At 57.3% G+C, this 24,865-nt stretch overlaps 2 protein-coding genes across 4 annotated transcripts; one reads left to right on the top strand and one right to left on the bottom strand.

The window, feature by feature from the left end:
• Window positions 1-1,238: 1,238 nt before the first annotated feature.
• On the bottom strand, window positions 1,239-20,638 carry ZMAT5 (zinc finger matrin-type 5). 3 transcript variants are annotated; one of them, XM_039386985.1, is made up of 6 exons: window positions 20,438-20,638; window positions 14,221-14,444; window positions 13,762-13,824; window positions 13,240-13,320; window positions 6,920-7,031; window positions 1,239-3,666 (listed from the first exon to the last, which is right to left on the bottom strand). In XM_039386985.1, the coding sequence occupies exons 2-6, from the start codon at window positions 14,345-14,347 to the stop codon at window positions 3,381-3,383; spliced, it is 669 nt and encodes a 222-aa protein (XP_039242919.1). In that variant the 5' UTR covers window positions 14,348-14,444; window positions 20,438-20,638; the 3' UTR covers window positions 1,239-3,380. The 3 variants fall into 3 exon arrangements, with proteins under 3 accessions (XP_039242919.1, XP_039242920.1, XP_039242921.1); XM_039386986.1 differs by lacking the exon at window positions 20,438-20,638 and adding an exon at window positions 20,190-20,278; XM_039386987.1 differs by lacking the exon at window positions 1,239-3,666 and adding an exon at window positions 3,668-3,909 and having other exon boundaries at window positions 20,438-20,626.
• LOC113998310 (cytochrome b-c1 complex subunit 9) lies at window positions 20,362-22,120 on the top strand. Its single transcript, XM_027740894.2, has 2 exons — window positions 20,362-20,534; window positions 21,882-22,120. The coding sequence occupies exons 1-2, from the start codon at window positions 20,394-20,396 to the stop codon at window positions 21,918-21,920; spliced, it is 180 nt and encodes a 59-aa protein (XP_027596695.1). The 5' UTR covers window positions 20,362-20,393; the 3' UTR covers window positions 21,921-22,120.
• The last annotated feature ends 2,745 nt before the right edge of the window (window positions 22,121-24,865 follow it).

Raw genomic sequence — 24,865 nt, 5'->3', positions numbered from 1 at the left:
TTATCAAACAAATTGAAGCCAACATCCAAATGAGGAATGGAAATGGGAAGTGCTCCACGGCAATGAAATCATTCCGGCTGCCTCGCAGAGTGCGGGAGGCTCCGTGTCCGTAATGAAATGTCATCCATCTCCCCACAGAAAGTTTGGATTTTTTTATGAAGTGGCATTTCCAAAGGAGCCACGTGGCCTCAGAGACATACGTGTATGTATATATATTTTTTCTTTTTTTTTTTTAACCAGGTCTGTTACAGACACTGTGAACAAACAGAAGAGAAGCAAAAAGGAAACGAGGACAATTTAATTTGTCAGAAAATACAATGACATAAAAGAAACAAATTAGATAAAAGGAATGAGGTGATCCCCCCCCCCCTCCAGCTCAGCGTTTCAAAGCGGCCCAATTAATTTTAACGGGAATTGGGAGAACGGATTTCTTCAGGCAGGTTTGGGGACGGCAGATCCAGCTCTGGAGCAGGCGGGATGCAGGAGCGTCCCGGCCGCGCTCCCGCTCTGCCGCAGCGGGGACGGATCATGCGGCTGCTCCGGGATAATTCAATTCAGGGAGCGCCAGGAAAGGGGGAAAAAAAAAAGGGAATGTGCCGGGAGGTGGGGCTGCCGCGGGCGAGGGGAGGTGGGAGGGAGCAGGACCTGTGTAGGGTCCCCGGACAAGGGGATTGAAGGAGCAAAAGTGGCAGCAAAGCAGGAGGAGTGGCAGGGTGCGGTTCCATAGCACTGGGAAGCGTTTGGGATAGGAAGGGAAGAAGTTGGTGGTGGTTGTTTCTCTCTCTGGTGCTGCAAGGAGTGTGAGAAGGGCTCAGCTCTGTCCCTGTCTTGGTCCCACCCCCCCATCCCTGTTCCTGTCCTGTTCTCATCCCTGTCCCCATCTCCATTCCCAGTCCCACTCCCATCCTAATTTCCATTCTCCTCTCTGTCCCTTTCCCATCTCCCTATCCCGAGACCCATCCCATCCTCACCCTGTCCCTATCTCCATCAGTATTCCTACCCCCATCCCTGTCCCATCCTCATCCCTGCCCCCATCTCCATCTCCACACCCATCTCATCCCTGTCCTTGTCCCATCCTCATCCCTGATTGCTCTCCATCCCCATTCCCATCCTTATTTCCATCCCTGTCCCCTCTCCCTTCCCCTGATCCCTGTCCCTGACCCCCCCCATCCCCATTCCTATTCTCATCCCTAGTCCCATTCCCATCCTTATTTCCATTCTGTCCCCATCCTCATCCCTATTTCCATCCCTGCCCCTGTCCTGCCCTCACCTCTGTCCCCATCCCGTCCCCATTCCAACTCCCATTCCCGTCCCTCTCCCGGGAAGAGCTGCCAGAGGACACGGGCAGAGCCCAGCGGGGCTGTGCTTGGCCGGGGCCCAGCAGGGCCTCATTTCCCTAAAAGCTTCCCGATAAATTACTCCAGCTCTTGCTCCAGCAAAGGCACTTTGGCTCGTGCTCCACGATCGGGTAGCAGCTCCTCACCCCCACCCCGGGGACGTGAGTCCATCCCTGCAGCATCCCTTGGGATCCAGCACTAGCCATCCCCGGGGGAAGGAAGGAGCCGGGAGCCCCGTCCTGTTCCTGTCCTCCTCCCATGGCCTTTTTCCATGGATGAGCCCACAGGGGCCGTGTCCCATCCCGGTGCTGATCCATGGCATCGTTACATCTCCTGACACTGCTGTAACACCCCCAGAAACCTGCAATTTACGGCCCCCTCCGAGCCCCCGGGGGTTACACAGCTCTGGGAATCCCTGACGTCCCGCAGGGAACGTTCAGCTCCGTGGATCCACGACATCCTGCAGGGAATGCAGCCCACGGGCCACAGATCACACAAGCTTTTGTGGGAAAACCCCTGTTTTAATTAACCCCCCTGATCGGCCCCTCTCACTCCCCAGGACAGGCTGGAGCTCAGCAGGGAACGCTCCTGCTCTTGCCTTTCCAGTTTTATTGGGAATTTCTGCTCCAGGAGCAGCTCAGGCAGAGTGTGGAGAGGCTGTGGCTGTTGTGTTTTACAACGAACTTTCATTTACAGTCGGGCTCCACAGCTCACCCAGGGAGCTGCCGGGAGCTCGGCCTTTCCACCAGAGATGTGTCTCTCTACCAAATTTAAGCTGGATCTGGGGAGCAGTTTTGGAGCTGTGGAGTTTGGGAGTGTTGGGTAAAGCAACACCTCCTGGATCAGCTGGAAAACCCACCAGGACTAGAGCACACAGAGCACGGATGGGCCTGGGGGGTTGATGGAAGCACAGCTCCAAACCCAGGAGAGGAGCAGGGGAGGATTTTGATGCTTGACTGGGAAACAAAAAAGTCTGTGAGAGAGACAAGAGTGGGAGTTCCTTGATCCGTCAGTGCCGGTGGCCTCGCTGGGTGTCCATGTCCATGTCCCAGCTCCTGCTGCCACCAGCAGAGAAGCCACTGTCCCCCTCCAGTCAGCAGGGCTTGAGGGGGACAGGCCCCAGCATTCCCCAGCTCCTTGGGGTTCTCCCTCGAGCCAGGCTGGGGGTGCAGGGATGCACTTCCAAGCTTGGAGAGAGCAGGCACAGCTCATGCTCCCACTCTGGAGCACGCCAGCATCCCGCAGCTCCCGGGGTTCCTCTGTGTTGGAGGTGCTCCAAGGGACCCTGATTCACCCCCAAATTCACTCCCAAGTGGATGTTTGTTACCTCCTGCATAGGAAACTGAGGAAGGGACACAGGGCTGATCCCAGGCCCTGTGCTCCCGCTCTCCAGCAAGCCCAGGGCTCCTGCTGGAAGGATAAAAACACCTCTAGTTTGGCTCAGAGCTCCTCCAGGCTCGGGCCAAGGCTGTTTCCAGGCTTCTGTCACATCCAGTCCCTGCTCCTGTCAGAGCTGGGTCCCAGGGGCTGACGCTCCCGTGACAATTTGCCATCACATCCCGAGGCGGGAGCTCTGCCCTGTGTCAGCGTGATCCAGGCGGGATTTGGCCACAGGCAGTTGGCTGCTGCCCCTGCTCTTCATGAATCTGGACCCACCAGCTCCGTGCCGGCCAAACCTGGAATGCACTGGCAGCGGGCACAGCCCTCCTGGACAGCCCCGCTGCCGGAGAGCTGCATCCCGGGATGCTGCTGGACAGGATCCCCCCCCCTGCAGGGAAGCTGGAACATCCACTTCCCTTGCTGAGAAAGCCAAGGGCCTCCCTCATCCACCCCTTTCCTGGTGAGGAGAGATAAGTTGGAGAAACTCTCCCTGTGGAGAAACCTGGGGATGTTTTCCCTCCTTGCCCCTCGCCCCCAGCACAGCAGGAGCAGGAGCAGGGCTGAGGGGGCTCCCCAGGCTCTTCACCAGGAGCTCCTGGACACAGGCAGCTTCACACCCGGAATTTATCAGGAACCAGCACAAGTCATAAACACCTGAGGAAATTAAACATCAATTCCAAAAGCCTGGTTGCAGCTCCCTTCTCCAGCCTGGATCACGGAGCCCAGCGTGGAGCTGGACTGAGAGCGGGCAGTGCAGACAGCAGCGCTCCAAGGGGACGGATCCTGCCCTGGGAAACAGGGAATGTCTGCTCCAGGTGACAGCAGACAGCCCCTGAGCAGGGCCGGAGCTCTGCTGAGCACGGATCCACATTCCAGAGGCAGGGAGACAACCTCGGAGCAGCTGAGCCCAGGGGAGGCTGTGGGAGAGCAGGAACACGACAGGCACAGGCTGCGAGGGAGGGGGAAGGGTTTTATTGGTATAAAAGTGCAGACAAATAACTCCGTCCCTTTCCCGGGGCACAGACAGGACTCCAGCCCCAGCCACGCTCCGGGGGTGCTCCCTCAGCCCCACTGCAGGGTGGGGGGCACTGGCCACCCCCCGGGCGGGGGGGCCTGCAGGGACGGGGGCAGCTCCTGCACTGGGGGCCAGCCCGGGGGGTACTGGAACGGCGCCGGTTTCTCGGGAAGAGCACTGTGAGGGGGAGAGGGAAAGGGATGGGGTGAGATGGGGGGTCTCAGTTGGGCAGCAAGGCCATGCTTGGGCTGGGCTTCCCCGTGCCCCCTCCAGTAGAGGAGGGGTTTGGTTATCACTAAGTGGGGATATTCCCATCCCCCCATCCCAAATCCAGCCCCAGACCGGCTGTGTAACCATCCCCAGCCCATCCGAGCAGCCAGTGCTCCCTAAAGCAGTGCCTGCCAGTGGAAACTCAGGTGGGAGCACCGAGGGGGGTGAGCAGGCACAGCCCCCCCGAGGGGCAGCGGCAGCAGGCACAGCCGGGTGCTGGGAGCAGGGCTGGCCCCGTCCCCTCCGCTCCCCACTCCTCCCACAGCTGAGCTGGGAGAGGAACAAACAGAACCAGCAGATGTTTCTTCCCAAGCAGCCCAAATCCCAGCCCAGCTGTGCACTTCCTAAAGGACAAGGACCCCTCGGAAATGGAGGAGCTGCCAAACCAATGGGGTGTTTTCACCCAAGGACCCTTCAGCAGAGGGAACAGGCCTCTCCTCCTCCACCCCTCGGCCTGGGAATCACTTTGTCCCTGCCTCTCTCCCTCAGGTTTACTGGTTGAGGCTCCTGCAAACACCACACTGGGCTGAAGTGCAAGAGCAAGAAGCATCACTTCGTCTCCAGCTTGACCTGGGCAGGTTTAAATTCATGGCAAACGTACCCTTTCCATTAATTCCTGAGTGCAGGAAGCTCATTTGTTCTCTCCCACAAGCCCTGACAGCAGCCTTGCAGCTTCTCAGGCCTCTGCCTCAGATCCTGATGAATCTTTTTAATTGTTATGCCAGGAGAAACCTAATCAAACTGTTTTACATAACTCCAGGGAGCAGCAGCACCCTCCCCTCCCTGCGGGGCCGCTGCCCTGGCCCAGAGCCAGCTCCAGGAGCAGAGTGTTCTCCAGCCAACAACACAGGGCAAAGTCATTCGGCTTAAGGTTTATCCCCGGGATGGGGATTCTCTAGAGAATCCCCCGGATGAGACAGGACTGTGAGGACACACAGCAGCCCCTCGGGGAAGGGGTGTTTGGTGTCACAGCCCAGCCCTGTGGCTCAGGACAAGGGAATGCTGCAGGGTGGAACAGCACAGCCATCACCTAACGAGCTGCTCCGTGAGCAGCAGCACTAATCAATAGGGAAGATGCTGCCTGGGTTCTCAATTCCCTGGGGCCTCATAAGCTACAAGTGCTATCAAAGGTTTGCCTACAGCTGGAGCTGTTGTCCCATGTGGATCCTCCAGTGTTGAGCAAGGTCAAGAGTATTTTCCTTAGAAGGTGTTAAGGGGATCCCTCCCCTTCAGCCTCTCCCAGGCTCATGAAACTTGTGGTATCTCGGAGGCTTTGAGGCCTCAGACCCTCTTCTGATGGAAATCAGCAAGTTTTGTTTCTGATGGAAATCAACACTCTCTGTTTCCCTTGGAAATCAGGGTAAAAATCAATCCCACCCTGGGAGAGCTCTACTGCCAAGAGAACCATGGAATCACCGGCTGGTTGGGTGGGAAGGGACCTTAAAGCTCTTAAAGCTCATCTCCTTCCACCCCTGCCATGGGCAGGAACACCTTCCACTAGCCCAGGGTGCTCCAAGCCCCAGGAACTCCCCACAGCTCCATCCCAGCTCTCCAGAAAACAAAGGCACAGCCTGACTTGGGAAACAGGCACCAGGTGGAGGATTCCAAATGGCTGGGACAGGAAAAGCTGGAAGGCAGTGGGGCAGCTCCCCATCCATGGACATGGACTGCTAGTCCAGCATGGTGCAAAGGATCCTCACATTTCAGGAACCTCGAGGGCTGCAGGGGGGAGAGGGAGCTCCTTGTCCTTAAAAGGGCTTTCGGGAAGGACACAATGGACTCCCCAGGAACCTGGAGCACAGGGACCTGCTGGAAACAGGCCCTGGCAATGCAGAACAGCTTCTGTGGCAGACAAAGCAAAGCCCACGGGAGCTCAGGAGAATGTGGGGCTGCAGAGCACAAGGGGAGAAGAGAGGGGACGGGGACAGGCACTGGAAAGGCTGGGTAGAGGAAGGGAAGTTTAAATAGTTGGTGTTTAGCTCCCGTAGCAGATGGTTTCTGAGCCTGCAGGGACAGAGAGGCTGGGGAAAAGGCAACAACCCTGGAAATTTTGGGCATCTATGGAGGCTGCAGGGACCAAGTTCTGAAGGTCTGGACATTCCTCTGAGTATGATCCTCTGAGGAAACCCCTCTGGGAACAGGGATGGCTATCTTCTGTAAGAGCTGATCCACCCCAAGATCCAGGGATTCACGGGCAGGACAAGCAGAGTGGGCAAATGAAGTGTAGGGGTTGGAATGTGGGCACCACTGCAGGACCAAGGGCAGCTGAGCTGAGGGACAGAACAATCACACAGCAACAAGCCCAGACAAGCGGCAGAAGGAAGATCCTACCCGGGCCAAACAGGGAGAGGACAGGAGCAAACAGAGAAAGAACAAAAGAGAGATTTGGCACGTGCCCAAATGTCATCCCATTAAGCCTGCGGCACAGTCAGGTGAGCCGGGAAACAGCCAGCACGGAATCCGAGTGGATACTGTGAGGAGGAGCCAGTTCCACCCTCCCCCCGGCAGGGAGGGCAGGCAGGGATGGGAGAGCTGTCAACAGATGAGACCAGGCCCCTGCCACCAAACTCTGCATTAATAACTTGGCAGCACGCTGGCATTGTCCTTGCAGGAGTGTCTGTGCACCCTGCAGACAGCACGGAGCACCCTCGGGTGTGGCTTCTTCCCAAGGCCTGGACTGTCCCCTGGCACGCAGGGACACGCGTGGACACGTCTCTGACACGGGCAGGCAGGGCTGGATCCACACACGTGCCCCTCATGTGTGCTGGAGGGGTGTTAAATGATCACTCCCATGGAGTTGGGATCTCTGATAACCCACACCTTCCCCCATCCCACCCCTGCTGTGGGATCCCCCCCTGCATCCTGAGGCACAGCAGCAGCAGCCAGAGCACACCTGGGTGACCCCAGACTCCTGTACCTGTTGCTCTGAGCCGCACTCAGTCTCTGGGCTCTCTTCTCCAGCCAGTCCTCGATGGTGCCAGGTGGGATATCTGCTCCCTCCTGCCGCAGCTCCTTCAGCCTCTTCTCCCCTGGTTGAGAGAGGGAGACATCAGGAAGAGCTGGATCAGAGGGAGGGCCGGGAGACCACCAGACCCTGGTGCTGCAGTCCTTTCACTCCAATAAACCTGCTGCTCATTACCCTGCACGGTTTCCTGTGGTGGAGAGAGTGTGGAACAGCAGCAGCCCCTCCTCCTCCTCTGCCCTCCTGCCATCTGATGCTTGGAGTCATCCCTGGTGACAGCTCCAGCCAGGCAGAGCCAGGGACAAGGGCTAAGCCAGCACAGTGGCACTGAGTGACATCTCCCCCCGGGGCAGATCATCCTCATCCTCGCCTCAAACAGCCTGGGCTGGCCCCGAGCCTGGAGCCGCTCCCAGAGACCCTCCACCTGGCAGGAGGGACTGTGCCACCTCTGCCCCATTAGGTGGGAGTGACAGGGACATGTGTCCGGGTCGCTGCAGCCCTGGCAGGCCAGGAGAGTCTGGGAGGTTCTGGGAGCAGTTACAGCCGGCACAGGGATGTCAGAGCTGCTGTCAGGGCTGGTGCCCGCTGTGACACGTGCCCAGCCCTGCAGAGCCCGGGCTGGAGCTGCCACCAGCACGGGGGCAGAGCCAGGGCACAGGGAGCCAAGGGACCAGCTCCTGCACTTGGAGCATGGAAAGCTTTGAGTGGGAAGGGACCTTAAAGCTCATTCCATTCCACCCCCTGGCATGGGCAGGGACACCTCCCACTAGCCCAGGTTGCTCCAAGCCCCCTCCAACCTGGCCTTGGACACTTCCAGGGATCCAGGGGCAGCCACAGCTTCTCTGGGCAACCTGTGCCAGGGCCTCCCCATCCTCACAGGGAAGGATTCCCTCCTGACATTGAACTTAAATTCCCTCCCTTTCAGTTTGAACCCATTACTCCTTGTCTTATATTTCCCATGCAAGTTAGGAATGAGGAAGGAAAACAGCAGGAAACCTCTGCTGTCCAGTGAGGGTCCTTCCAACATTTCAACCCCCCACAATCCTGGGGGGGTTGTGTGGGGCAGATACCTGCAGACAAACCTGTCCTGCAGACACTCTGTCCTCCCCGGGCAGGAGGGCACGGAGCCAGCGGGGCAGCCCAGTGCTCACCAGTCCCTCTCACTGGGCACAACTCCAGGGGTGCCCAGTTAGCAGAACTGCCCAGTGTCCCCAGCAGCAGGGAGGGAGCTGGCAGAGAACAGGGTCTAGCAGGAGTCCTTGACACTGTGGCTGCCACAGCCACGCTGCTGCCAGCACGACAGGCGGGGCGGGACGAGGAGCCGCTCCCAGCGATCACATCTCCAGCCTGGTGGAAACTTCCCACCTGACACAACAGGGAACGTGACCCTGGGAAAACCAAACGCTGCTGACAACAAAAGGCAAGCAGAGGCAGCTGTGTGCCACTGCCCTCTGCCCTGCTCACCCAGCCCAGCGGGGGATCCCTGAGCCCACTTAGGGATCAGCCAGCCTGGCAGAGCCAGCTGCAGCCGTGCCCCCCAGGAGCCCCCTCCACACCCACCCACCATATGTCACACGTTTAAGGAAAACATTACACCTTTCCAGACAGGGTGTGAAATTAATACTGCTTGGGCAGAGTGAAGGATCACTTCATCCTCGTGCTGGCAACCAATTATTCATCTGCCTGTTGAATATTAATAAGGATGGCAGGAATGTGCTACACAATGAGCAGCCGGAGATGGATAATTTGTCATCCAGCCTTTTCATCTGGTGCTGCTGGGAGGGCGACGATGTGCTCGGTGCCACCACAGACAGCCCACTGTGGGCCTGATGTCCAGGTGCTGCTCTGCAACCTGCTGATAAGGCTGGAGACGGGGCTGTTCCAGGCTTCTACAGCTGTTCCCAAGGATCAAAGCCCCAACAGAACTACCTGGGGTGAGCCCAGCCACCCGGCCAGGTGGGGAATGGAGAGCCAGGAAGCTCAGTCTGGGGAGCTGGGCACTGCTCAGACTCAGGGTACCCACGTTCAGCTCCCAGGTTAGACTTCCCTGGCAACCTTAACCACCTTACTTCCCTTTGTTCCAGCTGTCTCCATCTCCTGAGCACCCGGGTACATCCCACCTTGGCAAGGGGACCAGCAGCAGCTGTGACGAGGCAGGGAAGAAAATCGTGGAGAGAAACCTCTCCCACTTCTTCCTGCCACTAAGATTTCCTCTTCATCCAGCTCCAGAGCCCAACACAGAACACACCACAAGCAGATGAAGCCTCTCTGTTCAGAGCAGGGAGCCTGAGCACCACACCAGGAACTGGTGGGAGTCCAGGGACTTGAGCAGCCACCACTTACAGCCCCATCCAGAAGAGTTCACTGCATGCAGTGGGACCACTCCAGGCTCACACTGGGATAAATGAGGCCCCAGGTGTCCCCCTTAGAAAGATATCCAGCTGGCTCCCTGTTCTCACTGCTCTCTGAGTTACTGCTCCAGAGCATTCCAACCCTCAGGCTCAGAAATGGGCAGCAGGGACAGCCAACTCTCCTGCCTTGATGCATGTCCATCAAAAAGGTCATTCTTTGATCTCATCTTCCTCTGGAGCACACACATCCCATCCAGGGACTACCAAGCCCACCTTGAGATTGGAAACACCCCCTGAATGCCAACAGGTATTCCAAGAAGTAGCTCTGAAGGGCCTTTACGAGCCCTTCCTCCCCACACGTGGCCAGGCTGCAGCGGGTGTGAAGGGGCTTCCCCTCCTCCTCACAGTGGTGTTTGTTTCACAGTCTAATTACAGCCAATTAACAGAGTGTCTGTACTGGTGAAGCACCTCTAATGATGCCAGAGTGGGAGCCCACATTTACCTTCCCTTTCCATGCAACTTTTCCCAGGGGTTCTCTTCATCTCTGTCCAAGAGATGGAACCCCCAGGATGGGCGGGTCACCCAGCAAAGGGATGCTCATGAAATCCTTCAGCTGCCTCCCTGGGGGGGTGATGTGGGACCCCAAACTCCTCCAGAGCACATGAACAGCACCAGACTGTGGCTGAGAGATGAGGCTGATGAATCCCTGCACCAGGAGCAGCAGAACAAGTTACCACTCCCAGCCAACTGTGAGCTCTTCTGCTCACCGCCCAGTTAAACCAGTCGGCTCCAGCCACCCCAGCAGGGTCCCTCATGTCCTTCCAATCTCATGGATACACCAGAAACACTCCCCCAGCTGTGCCCTGGCCCTCCCCTCGCAGCCCTGCCTGGCTGGAGCTCATCAGAGCCCGGGCTGGGTTGATCCCACCTGCACCACGGACACGGATTAGGGGCAGCCAATAACTCTGAGCAAGAAGATGGTAATTTGACAGTGACTTTTTCTGACATGACTGTACTTAAAATGACAGCCTGGAAGTGTCTGGCTGATGAATGATGCAGCAGGCTAATGCTTTGATGCAGGAACAGCTGGGAATATCTCTCCCTCCCCGCCAAAGGTGTAAACTGTTGCTTCTTGATGAGGCTATTCTACAGGGTGCAGAGATGCTGAAGCCAAAGTAGGCCACACTCCAAGCTGTTCTAGAACAGGGAATTGTCCAGAAATTTTCCTACCTAACCCACAAGACTTACACAAACAGCAGGGTGAACTCCCTGCATTAAAAAGGCCAAATGTTAAGGACAATGTAATGTTTCCTTTGGCTGTGATAAAAGTGCCTTGTTAGCGAGCTACCAACACCAAACACTCCGAGGGGACTCAGGGGCAGGTTCAATATTTACATGACAAAAAAAGTGTCATCACGGTTTAGCAGTGTTAGAAAAAAGTCAGACGAGGCTTTGCCTGCACCAGAGCTGAGGAAAGGGGGGTTAAGCAGCATTGTGGACCCACCAGGAGACTCTCCCCTTTGTCCCACCAGCCTGGTCACCTCTGGCACGGTCACACAAGGTGGGGAGGCTCTGGAGCTTCCAGTCTCTCTGCTCATCTCAAATCCCCACCACCCCCGGCTCCAAGGCTGTCAAAATCTCCCATCCGGGAAATCTCCGTGGACACTGACAGCCTGATCCAGAGCACTGCTCCAGCCCACGCTGGGGCATCCCGCTGGCTGCAGCCCGGCATGGCTCGTGGCACAGAAACCCCAGGAGTGGGTGGGAATGCAAATGGGACCTTCCTGATGGAGGATCAGGTCTCCTGTGTGTGTAACACAACCTGCCACACACGAGCCTGCCTTCAACCCAGCACCTGAGACAGGGATGCCTGGGCTGAAACGTCCCCACATCACACCAACAGCGGCTGATCCCTCCACCCACTGTCCCTGGTAAGGGCTGTACCTCTCCTCCACCGAGTCCTGCTGAGCCTGTCACTCCACCAAACCCCTCCAAGCTCTCTGATCCCAGAGAGGGTCTGTGTGATGCTCTTCTCACACAGGATTCTCATAGAGCCACACACACGAGAGGCGAGGACTGAACTGCCCAACCAGGCACCCCCCAGTCCCCGGCCAGCGCTGCTTCAGGGCTAATTGGTAAATTAAATGTTTCACTCCTAACACAAATACAAGGTTTCCAAGGAATCCCCCCGGACGCGGCTCTCGGCAGCCAATCCAGCGCTCCGAGCCGACCCGTTTGACTGCAGTCGATATTCAATAAGCAGGGTAATCGGCGGGGAAGCTGCCCGAGCGCACAGGAGCTGACAGCCTTCCCCGGCAGCTCCGCTCCGCTCCAAGGAGCTCCCGCTTCCCCCGCAGGAACAGCCGGCACCGACTGGGAACGCCGCAGGTTCCTGACACCCTGTGCCGCCCCCGGGGCCCGGCAGGGAGCGGGCAGGGAGAGGGTTCGGGCTGGACTGGAGGCACTGCCCTCCGGGGAGGGCTGGAGCATCCGTCCCCGCGGAGGTTTATTCGATTCCAGCGTGGATCAGAGATCGATCCGGAGTCAGCCCGGGCAGTCGCACACTGACTCGGCACGGAGAGCGCTGGAACAGCTCCGTGGTGCCTTCCCCGAGCTCTGCCTCCCCAGATCGGATCCTGCAGGGGGCCGGGAGAGGCTCTAACCCACCCCCCCCCAACATCTCACATCTCACACACACACTTCCAGTTTCAGCCTGGCTTTTCCAGACTATTGGCAACCCAACAGCTGGTTCCAGGGAGCAGGGTGGGCACGAGGGCTGTTCCAAGCTGGGCTGCACTGGGAGCAGGTCGAGCAGGACTGCGAGGCCATGTCTGGGTGCTGTGCCCAGTGCTGGGCTCCCTGTACTGGACATACTGGAGGGAATCCATCAAAGGCAAGAGACAATGGGCACAACCCAAAACAGAGGAATTTCTGTAAGGAATTTCCATTTAAGTATTTAAAAAAATACACATTTTTTATTGTGAACATAGTCAAACACTGGCTCAGGTTGCCCACACAGAGTGCAGAGTTTCCAGCCTTGGGGATATTCAAAACACAACTGAAGTGCTCCTGAGCACCCTGCTTGGAGCAAGGGCAGGTTGGGATCAGATGATCTCCAGTGGAGATCTCAACCATTCCACAAGTTCTCACCAACACCTCACTCACACTCCCTGGAAGTGTCCAAGGCCAGGTTGGACGGGGCTTGGAGCAACCTGGGCTAGTGGGAGGTGTCCCTGCCCATGGCAGGGGGTGGAACTGCATGGGCTTTAAGGTCCCTTCCGACCCAAACCATCCCATGATTCTGTGATTTTCTCCAACCACTATGGAGAAAACAGAGCTGTCACCCCTTTTAGGGAAAAGAGGTGGTAGTCCCAGAATGAGAAAGTTCAGAAGTTCTCTGGAGACTCCCAGCAGGGAGCAGGTGTCACCCACCCTCTGCCCAAAGCCACACGAGCAGAGGCCATTCCTGGATCCAAGACCCCCTGTCCTCTCCTCAGCACAGCCCCACAGCAGGCCAGCTCTTCCCACAGGTGGAGGCAGCAGCTCCCTGGTAGTGGCAGAGAGGTGGGGGGAAATCCAATCCATAAATTTTAGGGGAAGTGATGTACCAGTGCCCTCTGCTGCTGACAGTTTTTATTCCCTGACTGAGTAAAACCCCGAGGGCTCACAAAGCCCACTCCAGACTCTTGCTGCCAAGTGGTAACAGCACAGCCCAGCTCCAGGTTTGTGTCTGTGCCAGCAGCTCCAGAGCAGGGAGCACATGACAAACAGCAGCATTCCCGGGCTCCAGGCTCACACAGCACTGGCAGGCACGAGGGATCTGTGCTCTGCTGGCTCCCTGCAGGATCAGAGCCTGCACAACCCCCCCTGCAGCAACTGCCCCTCCAAGGAGACCCCTGGACGTTTCCTCTTGGGAGGACTCACCTTGAACTTGAGCACTCAGCTTCTCCAGGTCCTGCTCTGTCATGTGGGAAAATCTGCAGTTGGACCCAAAATCACACTGTCCTGGAACAAATGGGGAGATTTGGAAATTCAAATTTCAATTTCAAAATCCACTAGGTTAGATATCAGGAAAAAAATTTTCATGGAAAGGGTTGTAAAGCATTGGAATGGAGGAGTCACCACCCCTGGAAGTGTTTAAAAAACACACTTGTGGATGTGGCACTTGAAGGAAGATGTGGTTTAAGGGTGACCATGGTGGTGCTGGGTTGATGGGTGCACTTGGTGATGTTAAAGGTCTTTTCCAAACTTGGAAAAGCCACGGAGCTCTGTGAGACCTGCCCACAGGAGACCCTGCCTTGTGCAGGCAAACCCAAGCTCCACTTCCATCACCCCTCCCAGCCAGATGCTGGACACACAGGCCCAAGCCCCTCACTCCAGCCTTGGGCTGGCCCTCCAAGGAGCTGCTGGAGCTCAGGGACTTATTTGCACCTCAGAACTCCTCACCTGTCTGCAGGAACTTCCGACAGGGTTTCTTGGTTTGCTCCTCCTGCAGGATAGCGGCGGCATCTGGGGAGACAACGGGTGAGAGCAGGTAAAGACCCCGTGCCCTGGCCCAAACAGCTCAGGAACCACAAGGAAGCACAGGAACACACAGGCAATGGTCTCACAGCCAGCTGAACCCAAACTCAGTCTTTGCTACAGCCAGAACGCACTGCCCTGCTCCCTTCTCAGACCCTGGATGCACATTCCCCCAGCATTCCTCAGGTGGCACCGACAAGTGAGACAAGTCAGAGCCTGTCTTCGTTTTGCCTCTGCGACTGCTTGATGCAACAGCATCAGGGCACAGAGTCATCAGTGTGTATAAACCACCAGTGCTGATTTATTTTCTATTCCCACTGCCCCACCTCATCCATCCCCTCCCCAGCCCCAGGAAGGGAGGGGCAGACAGCTGGGAGCACCCACCTCGGAATAAGTCGTACCAGACTCTCTTAGCCCGGAGATGCTGCACTCCATTGAGGTGTTTCTTCCTGTTGTGCAGGTTGTCCTGGAAGGACCTGTCACAGTAGTCACAGAAGTACCTTTTCCCCATCTCTGTCCTGGCAGAGCAGCCTCAGCACGGCCTGGGAACCATCAGGCAGTTCCTCGGCACCCAGCCATGGGAACGGAGGATCCAGGATTTACAGCGCCTGCTTCCAAAGGAGGAGAACTCAAATCACTTGGGCTTGGCAGACAGAGAGAGAGGTGAGACCCAACAGTTTATATCCTTGTCCATCACAGGCTGCTGGGGCAGGATCTGCTGCCTGCACATGGGAGACAAGGCTTGGATCTGCATTTATCTCTGTCACAAAGCAGCAACAGCTCTGCTGGAAGAATTCTCCTTCCCTGTGTCCAGATCACACAAAACAGAGATCCAGAGAGCCAAAGGCTCCAGGGAAGGTGCACCAGAAACCATCCAGGGTGCAAACAGGAGGAGCTGGAGGTCCTGGGGACCTTGAACCACAATCTCCATGAGCTGCCATATAGGAGGAAGGAAATTCCCTCGTGTCCACCTTGGCAAGGAAAGGAAGGAACTCAGCAAAGGTACTTGTTTTATCCTCAAAGATAAAACAAAAGCTGATCTCACCAATCCTGCAGGTGGGAAGCTGCACTGCAAACACTACAGGACATAACATTGCCTTCAGCCCACCCAGACACCCCTTTTGTCCTGCACATCACGGCCTGCTCCCCTCACCCTCCCCAGCCTGTGGCACCAAGGTGTGTCTGCCCCGAGCACACCACTAAGGTCACACCAGCCCTACAGCCAGGAAAAAAGAACCCCCACTCCACAGCCACTGAAAACAACCTGGAGATTCCTGGTCCTTCTCCCCCAGGGAAGAGGGAAGCATATCACACATGCAGCTGTAGCCTGGAGACTCTGACGAGGAGAACTGAGGAGAGACAGGACAGAATCTGGGAGCTCCCATCCATGCTCCAGGTGAGGTCAGCCTGTGTTTTACCTTTGAGGCACCCATCCCATGGGATATCCCTGCTGGAGGTGCCACAGACACCCTGAAGGAGCTGCAAGTTCCTTCCTGCGGGATATGAAGGTACCTGATGAAAGCCAAAGACGGATGGACTGGGAGATAAACTCCAAAAGTAACTCTCCACGTTTTGACACCTTGACAGCAGAATGCATTTAAAAAATGGCACGGAGAGCAGCGCAAGAAATAAAGATTTTCTAAATAAAACAGGGCCAGAATCAATCACAACCTCCCAGATGATTCCTCAGGCTCAGCAGGAAGAGCAGAGCTCCAGGCAATCCCTCAGAGCCCGGTGTGCCGAGCTCAGGCGGGGCTGCCAAGCCTTCTGCCTGCCATCCATCCACCCACCCATCCATCCATCCATCCATCCATCCATCCATCCATTCATCCATCCACCCATCCATCCAGGCACCACACTCCTTTCCCTCCCCTGCTCCCCAGAACTGCTGCTTCAAAGTCAAATTGCTGGAAATCTCTGAGGCCTCAGACCACAAGCGAAGCTGCCTCCAGCTGCATTTGATGGAATAATTTTCTGATTGTTTTGAGTCGGCTTGAAAACCTCCACACTGAAGGTGAAACACTCAGAGAGTCCAACGGGACTGGAAACCTCGTTGGTTTAAGGTCCTTTCCTTGGTGGGTGAGGGGCTGGACCTGCCCCAGCACCCAGAATCCCCCTCGTGCCCTGGGCTGATCCCCCAGCGTGGGCAGCAGGGCAGGGGGATTCTGCCCCTCTGCCCCCTCAGGTGAGACCCCCCTGCAGAGCTGCTTCAGCCCTGGGAACAGCACAGGGAGGATGTGGAGCTGCTGGAGAGAGTCCAGAGGAGGCCCCGGAGATGCTGCCAGGGCTGGAGCCCCTCTGCTCTGGAGCCAGGCTGGGAGAGCTGGGGGGGTTCCCCTGGAGAAGAGAAGGCTCCAGGGAGAGCTGAGAGCCCCTGGCAGGGCCTAAAGGGGCTCCAGGAGAGCTGGAGAGGGACTGGGGACAAGGGATGGAGGGACAGGACAAGGGGGAATGGCTTCCCACTGCCAGAGGGCAGGGATAGATGGGAGATTGGGAAGGAATTGCTGGCTGTGAGGGTGGGGAGGCCCTGGCACAGGTTGCCCAGAGAAGCTGTGGCTGCCCCTGGATCCCTGGAAGTGTCCAAGGCCAGGTTGGACAGGGCTTGGAGCAACCTGGGCTGGTGGGAGGTGTCCCTGCCCATGGCAGGGGGTGGAATGGATGAGCTTTAACATCCCTTCCAACCCAAACCATTCCATGATTCTCCAGGTGAAATATCTTGTTGGAGGTGGTCAAAGTTGATCCACAAACCTGGCTCCTGCATGGAATGTGTAACAGCTCCGTAGGGCTTGAGGTCTGAAACTGTCCTGCTGCAGCCCAAGTAACCAAACCCAAGTGCTGTTTGATGAACAGGGATCCATAAATTCCCTCATCCTTCACTGGATCATCCCAGAGTTTTCCAGCCAGCTTTGCTGCACTGTGGTGGGGCTGCTGGAATCCAAAGGGAACATATCTGGCCCACCGGCAGGCTCTGCTTTTGAGTACCGAAAAATCCCTCTTTCACATCTCATTCCATAGTCTCCCAAAGTTCCTGGTGACATAAAAAGCTCCCTGTCTCGGCTCTGGCTCCTGCACTCCATCTCTGCAGAAGCAGAGATGCTGCAAACAGGGAAAACAAATGAGATTCTGCAGTGGTCCCACACAAGTTTCCAGAGCTCTCCCAGGGAATTGTGCCTGCGGAAGCCCAGCAGCAGCCAGCCTTTGAAATCGGGTTTCAAACTTTCCCTTTCATCACCCCGACAGCAATAATTGCAGAAGCTCCTTCCCCCTCCTTTCCCCCCCCCCCAAGAAAACAAGGCAGAAAGCTCCTACAGATTCCAGGCAGATCCCACAGCTGCCTGCTCCCAAATTCTCCAAGCAATTCCCATTGCAGGGGACGAAGCAATGAGCAAAGCAATTAGAGGAGCATCGGGTTCTCACCGAGATTGCCCCTCCAGTGATCACACCCAACACTTATTCCCGTCTTTTTAAGGATTCCACTGCATGGAAATCTGGCTGGATTCTGCCAACTCTCTGCAGCACCAGCGCTCGGCGGGTCCGGAGGAATCAAAGCTGCTTCTGAGCAGCACCAGCCTATTTCCATCTCCCCAAACGGCTCCAGCCATAAACAAAGAGCATTATTCAGCTGTGATCAGAGATGGTTCCTAATTAAATCCAGCTTGGCCATTATGAAATAAAGTAAATGTAGCTGCCCTGTAAAGCACAGCCCCGGCTCGGCCGTTTCCTCTCAACATCTCCAGACCCTGATTTGCAACTGAATTGAGGAGCTGAGACCCCCGGACCCTCCACAGCCACAAACGCTTCCAGTCAGGCCCTAGGCCAGCTGGAAAGAGTCCCTGAAGAAAGGCAAACACAAAAAACCCCCACAGGGGCTTTGTCTTGTATAAAAGTATAACACAACTCCTCTGCTGTGCCTCCTGGAGCACTGAGGCACCTCCCAGGTGTGGCACAGCCAGTGAGGGGCTTGGGACCAGTCCAACCCAGATCTCCCGTGCACCATCCCACGTTTTCCCTTCTCCAGCTGCTGCCAAAACACTCCACGTTGCTCTGTGCCAGCTACAGATTTTATCCAGGACTCCTGGGGGTGTCTCACCGGGCAGGGGGAGGAAGGTGACCCTGAAATGGGCACACACGGACTCGTCTGTGCCTGGGTGGAACCCCAAGAGCTGCTGCTGGGCCCTGACCTCAATTTCCTGCCTTCTCACAGCCCAGGCCTGGGGCCATTCCAGCCACTTTGGATATCCAGGCAGATGTGAAGTTAATTAAATCCAAGTGTCAAGCTTATGACACTCAGCTGCCAATTTAAATGGGCTCAGATCTGCAGGGAGCCCTGGGCTGGCAGCGGAGTCTGCTGGCACCTTCCAGTGACAGAGGGACAGGTCCTGCTGTCCATTTACCTCAAGTAAATCATGGAATCATGGAGTGATTTGGGTGGGAAGGGACCTTAAAGCCACCCCCTGCCATGGGCAGGGACACCTTCCACTAGCCCAGGGTGCTCCAAGCCCCGTCCAACCTGGCCTTGGACACTTCCAGGGATCCAAGGACAGCCACAGCTGCTCTGGGAATTCAATCCCAGCCCTTCCCCACCTCACAGGGAGGAATTCCTTCCCAATATCTCACCTAACCCTGCCCTCTGGCAGTGGGAAGCCACTCGCCCTTGTCCTGTTGTGGAATCATCAGGGAATGGGTTGGGTTGGAAGGCACTTCAAAGCCCATCTCATTCCACCCCCTTCCATGGGCAGGGACACCTTCCTCTGGAAATCCAGGGCTCAATTTGGGATTACCACCAGCCTGACCATACACAGACCTGCCCGGTGGCAGCAATTCACCGGCTGTTGGGGAGATTTGTCTTAGATAATCCTGAGCACTTAAATTTGAAAAATAACAACTGAGCTTTTCCAACCTCTGCTCTGTGTGAGCAGGGACAGCAGCCAGGGAATGGCTGGAGCTGTGTCAGGGCAGGCTCAGGTTGGATCTCAGGCAAAGGTTCTTCCCCCAGAGGCTGGTTGGGCACTGCCCAGGCTCCCCAGGGCAGTGGGCACAGCCCCAAGGCTGCCAGAGCTCCAGGAGGGTTTGGACAACGCTCTGAGGGACAGGGTGGGATTGTTGGGTGTCTGTGCAGGGCCAGGAGTTGGACTGGATGATCCTCTTGGGTCCCTCCCAGCTCAGGATATTCTGTAATTCCAAAGGTATAACACCACACACAGAGCACAGGAATGTGTCAGGCACATTCCAGGCTTCCAGCACGAGCAGAGGCTTTTCCCTAACCCAGAAAAAATCCCACAGATCCCCACAGTCACTGTATGAGAGAACCAAACATAAATAAATCAGAAGTGACTCTGCAGCCAGACCTTGTGCTATTTCTGAGTGGGTGAGACAAACAAAACGACAGAGCAGAGTCACTTGAGGGTCCGCTTTGGAATTTCATGTAGATGCTCATTTAGCAACAACCCTGAGGGGGAACAGCTTCAATTTCAGGATTCCTGAGTCCCCAGTGTCTGTCCTGCTTTCCTAACCCCAAATTTGCCTCTCTGTCCCACCTGTGCTGGAGCCACCCTGGGACCCCTCTGCCCTTACTGAGGTTAAACAAAGAAAAACACGAGGAGAAGGTGGCAAAAGGGAATGTTCCCACTTCTGTTCTGCCACATGGGGCCACATCTCACTGTTCCCGAGGCCTCTGGAGCCTCAGGGTCCTCTGGCACAGGTTGCCCAGAGAAGCTGTGGCTGCCCCTGGATCCCTGGAAGTGTCCAAGGCCAGGTTGGACGGGGCTTGGAGCAACCTGGGCTGGTGGGAGGTGTTCCTGCCCATGGCAGGGGGTGGGACTGGATGGGCTTTAAGGTCCCTTCCAACACAAACCATTCCATAATTCCATGATTTATGAGGTCCACACCACTCTCCCTCTCACCCCACACCGTCACCGACCACCCTCCACAGCCCCAAACTGCCAGAAAACACCCAAACTGCCCCCCCTCCGCCAGGGGTAGGCAGAGGGCAGTGACCACAACCCCTTCGTGTCCCCGTCACCCCTGGAGGGCACCCTGGCAGGGCAGGGCAGGGCAGGGGTGACTCTGCCCCCTCAGACCCCTCAGCCCGGTCTGGGTCCCCCCACAGCCGTGGCCGGGCTGGTTTCAAGGCACAAAGCCGGACCTAAACCCTCGGGCTGCCCGGCGGGGCCTCTGAGGGGAAGGGGGCGGGACGGGGCCGAGCGGGACCCTCCTCACAGCGACCCCTCACGGGGCCCTCACACAGAGCCCTCACACGGACCCGTCACCGCGACCCCTCACATGGAGCCCTCACAGGGATCCCTTACAGAGTCCCCCACCCCTCCCCGCTCCCCAAGGCCCCGCTCACGCACCTCCAGCCGGGCCAGCGCCGCGCCGCCTACATCTCCCACAATGCCCCGCGCGCCCCCGAGCACACCGCCCGGCACTCCCGGCACCGCCTACAACTCCCACAATGCCCCGCGCGCACGCAGAGCACTGCACCCCGCTCTCCCAGCACCGCCTACACCCCCCATCAACCCCCGCGGGGCCGCGCAGGCGCGGTGCGCGCGGCCAAGATGGCGCTGCTGCGGCAGGTGTACGGGGCGCTCTTCCGCCGCACCTCCACCTTCGCGCTGTCCGTCGTGCTGGGCGCCATCCTGTTCGAGCGCGCCTTCGACCAGGGCGCCGACGCGCTCTTCGAGCAGCTCAACGAGGGGGTAAGGCGGGGGGAGAGGCCGGAGAGGCCCCCGGCGCGCGGGCCTGCGCTGAAGGTCAGGCCGGCCCCGGTGCGCCCCGCCCAGAGCAGGCCCCGGGCCGTTCCTAAACTGTCCCGGGCCGTTCCTAAACTGTTCCTAACGCGTCCCTGGGCCGTTCCTAAACTGTTCCTAACGCGTCCCTGGGCCGTTCCTAAACTGTTCCTAACGCGTCCCCGGGCCGTTCCTAAACTGTCCCGGGCCGTTCCTAAACTGTTCCTAACGCGTCCCTGGGCCGTTCCTCAGGTGTCCCGGGCCGTCCCCAGGCTGTCCCTAAGCCGTCCCCGGCCCCGCGGTTTGGCCCCAGCCCGGGGGGCTCCACGGCTCTCGTGGCGCTCGGCGGTCCCGGCTTCGGGCTGTCCTCGGGCTCCTCCGGCTGCGGAGCCGCTGGAAGGGCCGTGGGAGGCGGTGGGAGCAGGAGCGGGAGAAGGAGCTGCTTCTGTGCTCTGTGTGCCCCCGGCTCGGCCGAGCGGCCCCGGGCACAGAGAGGGCGTGGGCGCTGCCCGGTCGTGCTGGGACACGGCACCAGAGTCCCGGGGTGAGCTGGGGTGAGAGGGATCAGGTCGTCCTTGTGTTCCCAAGCACGGCTGTGACGGGATAATGACTGCCGGGCACACGGTCACGTGCAGGGGACAAACAGAGGCTTCCTGTTCCCCTGGGGAAGAGAAGGATCCAGGGCGAGCTGAGAGCCCCTTGCAGGGCTTAAAGGGGCTCCAGGAGAGCTGGAGAGGGGCTTGAGACAAGGGGTGGAAGAACAGGACACAGGGAATGGCTTCCCACTGCCAGAGGGCAGGGATAGATGGGAGATTGGGAAGAAATCCTTCCCTGTGAGGGTGGGGAGGCCCTGGCCCAGGTTGCCCAGAGAAGCTGTGGCTGCCCCTGGATCCCTGGAGGTGTCCCAGACCAGGTTGGACAGGGCTTGGAGCAACCTGGGCTAGTGGAAGGTGTCCCTGACCATGGCGGGGGGTGGGACTGGGTGGGCTTTAAGGTCCCTTCCAAACCATTCCAGGATTCTGTGACTAGGATTGTTCTGTTCCCATAGCTCCAGGAGCAGAACTGCTCTCTCTGGTCTGGGTGGGAATTCAAGCCAGGGTGACTGGGATACTCCAATCCAGAGCAGGGGGAAGGGGATGTTCTGCAGCTTCCTCCCTGTCCAGACTAAAAGCCAGGAGCCCCGTGTCCCTCACATCCAGTCCAGGGCTCCCTCACCACCTCCCCAGGCAGGGTGACTATGAAACATAAACTATGAAATAGCATTTTAGAGTGAAATGTTATCCCAGCACCTCTGAAAAGCCTTTGTTTTGCACCCAGAAACTGTGGAAACACATCAAGCACAAGTATGAGAACTGAGCAGCTCAGCAGCAGGAGCCAGGAAGGAGCAGGGAAGGATTTGGCCTCCTGAAACTGGGAATGGATTCCTGATGGAACAACTCCAAGCCAGAGTGTATCAGCCCCCCCTGAGCTGATGTGAGGCAGGATGGACTCGGGGGTGCTGCTGCTGCTCTTCTTGACTCACGGTGTTCAAATAAAACTCTGGTCCTTGTCTCATGTGTGTGTGTTCACCTCACCCATCCTTTGGCTTCCTTGGGGCTCCTCCTTCTCCAGGAGATGGAGAGTGGTTCAGTGCAGCCCCACTCCTTAGTTCCAAGGCATTGGAAGGAATCACAACCTCCTAAAAATGGTTGGAAAGGCTTGGAAGCACTTACAGAGCTGTGGTTTAGTGACAACCCTTGGCCTCTGCCTGAGGAGAACCTGGAGAGGGAGGAGCAGCTCTTGTCTTTCTTCTGGCCTGTTCACAGAGAAGGGGCTTAAAATCATTTACATCATCTGTGGTAGGTGCTGTACAGGGCTGGGGGAGGTTCCTGGCCCCTCTCCCTGCCCTAACAGTGGTAAATCTGCCCAGCACTGGCCCCTTGAGCTCTGAGCAGGCTGAGTGTGCCCAGCACTGCTGGGCTGAAAATGGGGGGGTGGGGGTGGTCCAAAACCTCCTCAAAGGGGATGTGGATCCGTTCCCTAATTATTTCTGTGCCTTCTGGCTCTTCAGATGGCTTGAGGGGCAGAAGTCCTGTAGGTTTGTGTGGTACCACCAGCCTGCCCCCACCCTGGGATCCGAGGGGAGCTGCTGGGCAGGGAGAGGAATTGGTCTGTCCCCCCCAGCAGCTCAATCAGGGGAGTCATGGAATGGTTGGGATGGGAAGGGACCTTAAAGATGATCCAGTTCCATCCCCCTGCCCTGGGCAGAGCCATTCCCTCCTCAGCAGCCTCACTGAGGAGCCCAGCCCTGACTCTGACTCTGTCAAACACCTCTTTATTCCCAGGAAGGGATGTTTGGGTACTGTTTGGGGTAACGATCCAGTTAATCACTCAGCTCTCTTGGGAGATCTGGCTCAGTGATTCCTGCTCTTCCCCCTTCCCCAGCCCAGCAGCCACATCTATCCCTCTTCCCTCCATTTTCCCTAATCAGGAGGAATTTTAGCCACGACTGGGGCAGAGCCCGTTAGAGCCAGTGCTGGGGGCGGCAGCTTTATTGGCTTTGCAAATGGGCACCAGGGGGGAAACATTTACTCTAAACACACTTAAAAAACATCGTGTTTTTAGAGCAAAACCCAACCCCAGCTGTGCCAGTCCCAGCTGTGCTCTCTGGAGACGTTCAAGGGGAAGGTTTCAGCGTTCCCGGGACAGCCCCAGCCCGTGGTGCCAGCTGGCTCTGCAGTGCTGCTGCTCCACGCTGAGCAGCTCAGAGAGAGGTGCAGCTTCTGAGCAGCGGGAACCAAAGCTGAATACAGGATGAGGGGGAGACAGCACTGCAGTGGGCAGCAGGGAGGGGCTGAGCCACGAGCCCAGAGAGCAGGAGCTGCAGGAGAGCAGAGTTACCCTAGCAGGGGATTGCCCTGGACACAGGATTTGGGGACAGTGGTGAATGCAATTCCATTTTTCCTCTACCTGTCATCAGGAGGTTTGAAAGAAAAATCTCCTCAGAGCACTCAGGACTTCACCTCCTGTCGTGGCAGTGGCAGTTCTGCTGCATTTGTGCTGCTCTGCCAACAGCCCCACAGCAGCTCCAGTCACACCCCAGTCCCCTCGGAGTTAAACCAGGCACCAAGGTATGTCTACAGACCTTACTGCCACCTTACTACCACTTTACTACCACCCTGCTCCTGCTGCAGCTCTGGGATTACCCTGGATCATCATCCCCTGCTCATTTTCTCAGCGTGGGGGGTGACAGCCACAGGCACCTCTGCAGTTCTAGAAAATACAGGGTGGTGGAAGATGCCACTCAGGGCAGATTAACCAAGTCAATTAATAAAGCAAAGGCTAATTGGTTGCCGGGAAGTTCATCTCCATGATAAGGACAGCACTCCAAAACATCCCAACGCTCCATGACAACTGGAACAACTCTATCACCACCTGTGGGCAGCTGAGTCCGGGATGCCCAGGTAGAGTTGCAGCCACTGCTGTGGCATCTGAGCACCTCACACACAGGTCACCTGGTAATTTCTGTGTCTCCCTGCCCAGGGAACAACTCCCTGACAAAATCCAGCCCTCGGGAGGAGCCCCTCAGCAAGTCACTCTCAGCTCCCAGCCTTGCCCCAGCAAAGGGTGGTGGGGGCAGTTCTGCCTCACGGGGTGGGACGGGGGGTTACTGAGGAGGCAACTCCCGGGGACTCCGACCTACTGCCTTCAGCCTGGATTTCCACACCACTGGCATCCTGCTTAGCATTAGATCCTCATTTTCCAGCATCTTTGGTCTCCGTGGCTGTGGGTAAATCTCATTACACTGAACCAACACAGAGCAGGGAGAGAATTTCCCCGCCTGCAGATCCAGCACTGAGAGGCCTGTGGAGGTTCCTCTGAGTTACAGATCAATCCTGTCTGTGAGAGCCTAAAACACCACCTGAAACATCTCAATCATTTATTTGCCATGGTCTGTTTTCACAGGCCTCACTCAAGGGACAGAAATCTATGGCAAGGCCTTATTCCCCTCAACTCCTGTGGGTCTGTCGGCAGTGGGAACAGCCTGAGCAGTTCCCTGCCAGCATGGAGCCGTGCCAGGGAGGGCTAGGTTGGATCTCAGGCAAAGGTTCTTCCCCCAGAGGCTGGTTGGGCACTGCCCAGGCTCCCCAGGGCAGTGGGCACAGCCCCAAGGCTGCCAGAGCTCCAGGAGGGTTTGGACAACGCTCTGAGGGACAGGGTGGGATTGTTGAGGTGTGTGTGCAGGGACATGTTGGGGTGTCTGTGCAGGGATAGGAGTTGGCCTGGATGATCCTTGTGGGTCCCTTCCTTGGGATATTCTA

This window comes from Pipra filicauda, unplaced genomic scaffold (assembly GCF_003945595.2).
Source record: "Pipra filicauda isolate LSUMZ 115617 unplaced genomic scaffold, ASM394559v2 scaffold520_size808073_pilon, whole genome shotgun sequence".
Classification (NCBI taxonomy): domain Eukaryota; kingdom Metazoa; phylum Chordata; class Aves; order Passeriformes; family Pipridae; genus Pipra; species Pipra filicauda.
This window is presented reverse-complemented; position numbering and strand designations above follow the sequence as displayed.

Bases quoted from the DNA above. Each gene is read 5' to 3' on its own strand.
- LOC113998310 (XM_027740894.2), top strand. From the start codon at position 20,394: ATGGCGCTGCTGCGGCAGGTGTACGGGGCGCTCTTCCGCCGCACCTCC. The intron at 20,535-21,881 runs GTAAGGCGGGGG...TTTTGCACCCAG, and splicing joins TCGAGCAGCTCAACGAGGGG to AAACTGTGGAAACACATCAA.
- ZMAT5 (XM_039386985.1), bottom strand. From the start codon at position 14,347: ATGGGGAAAAGGTACTTCTGTGACTACTGTGACAGGTCCTTCCAGGAC. The intron at 13,825-14,220 runs GTGGGTGCTCCC...TTGTCTCCCCAG, and splicing joins CTGGTACGACTTATTCCGAG to ATGCCGCCGCTATCCTGCAG. The intron at 3,667-6,919 runs GTACAGGAGTCT...CCTCCCTCGCAG, and splicing joins AGTGCGGCTCAGAGCAACAG to CCTGTGCCTGTCGTGTTCCT.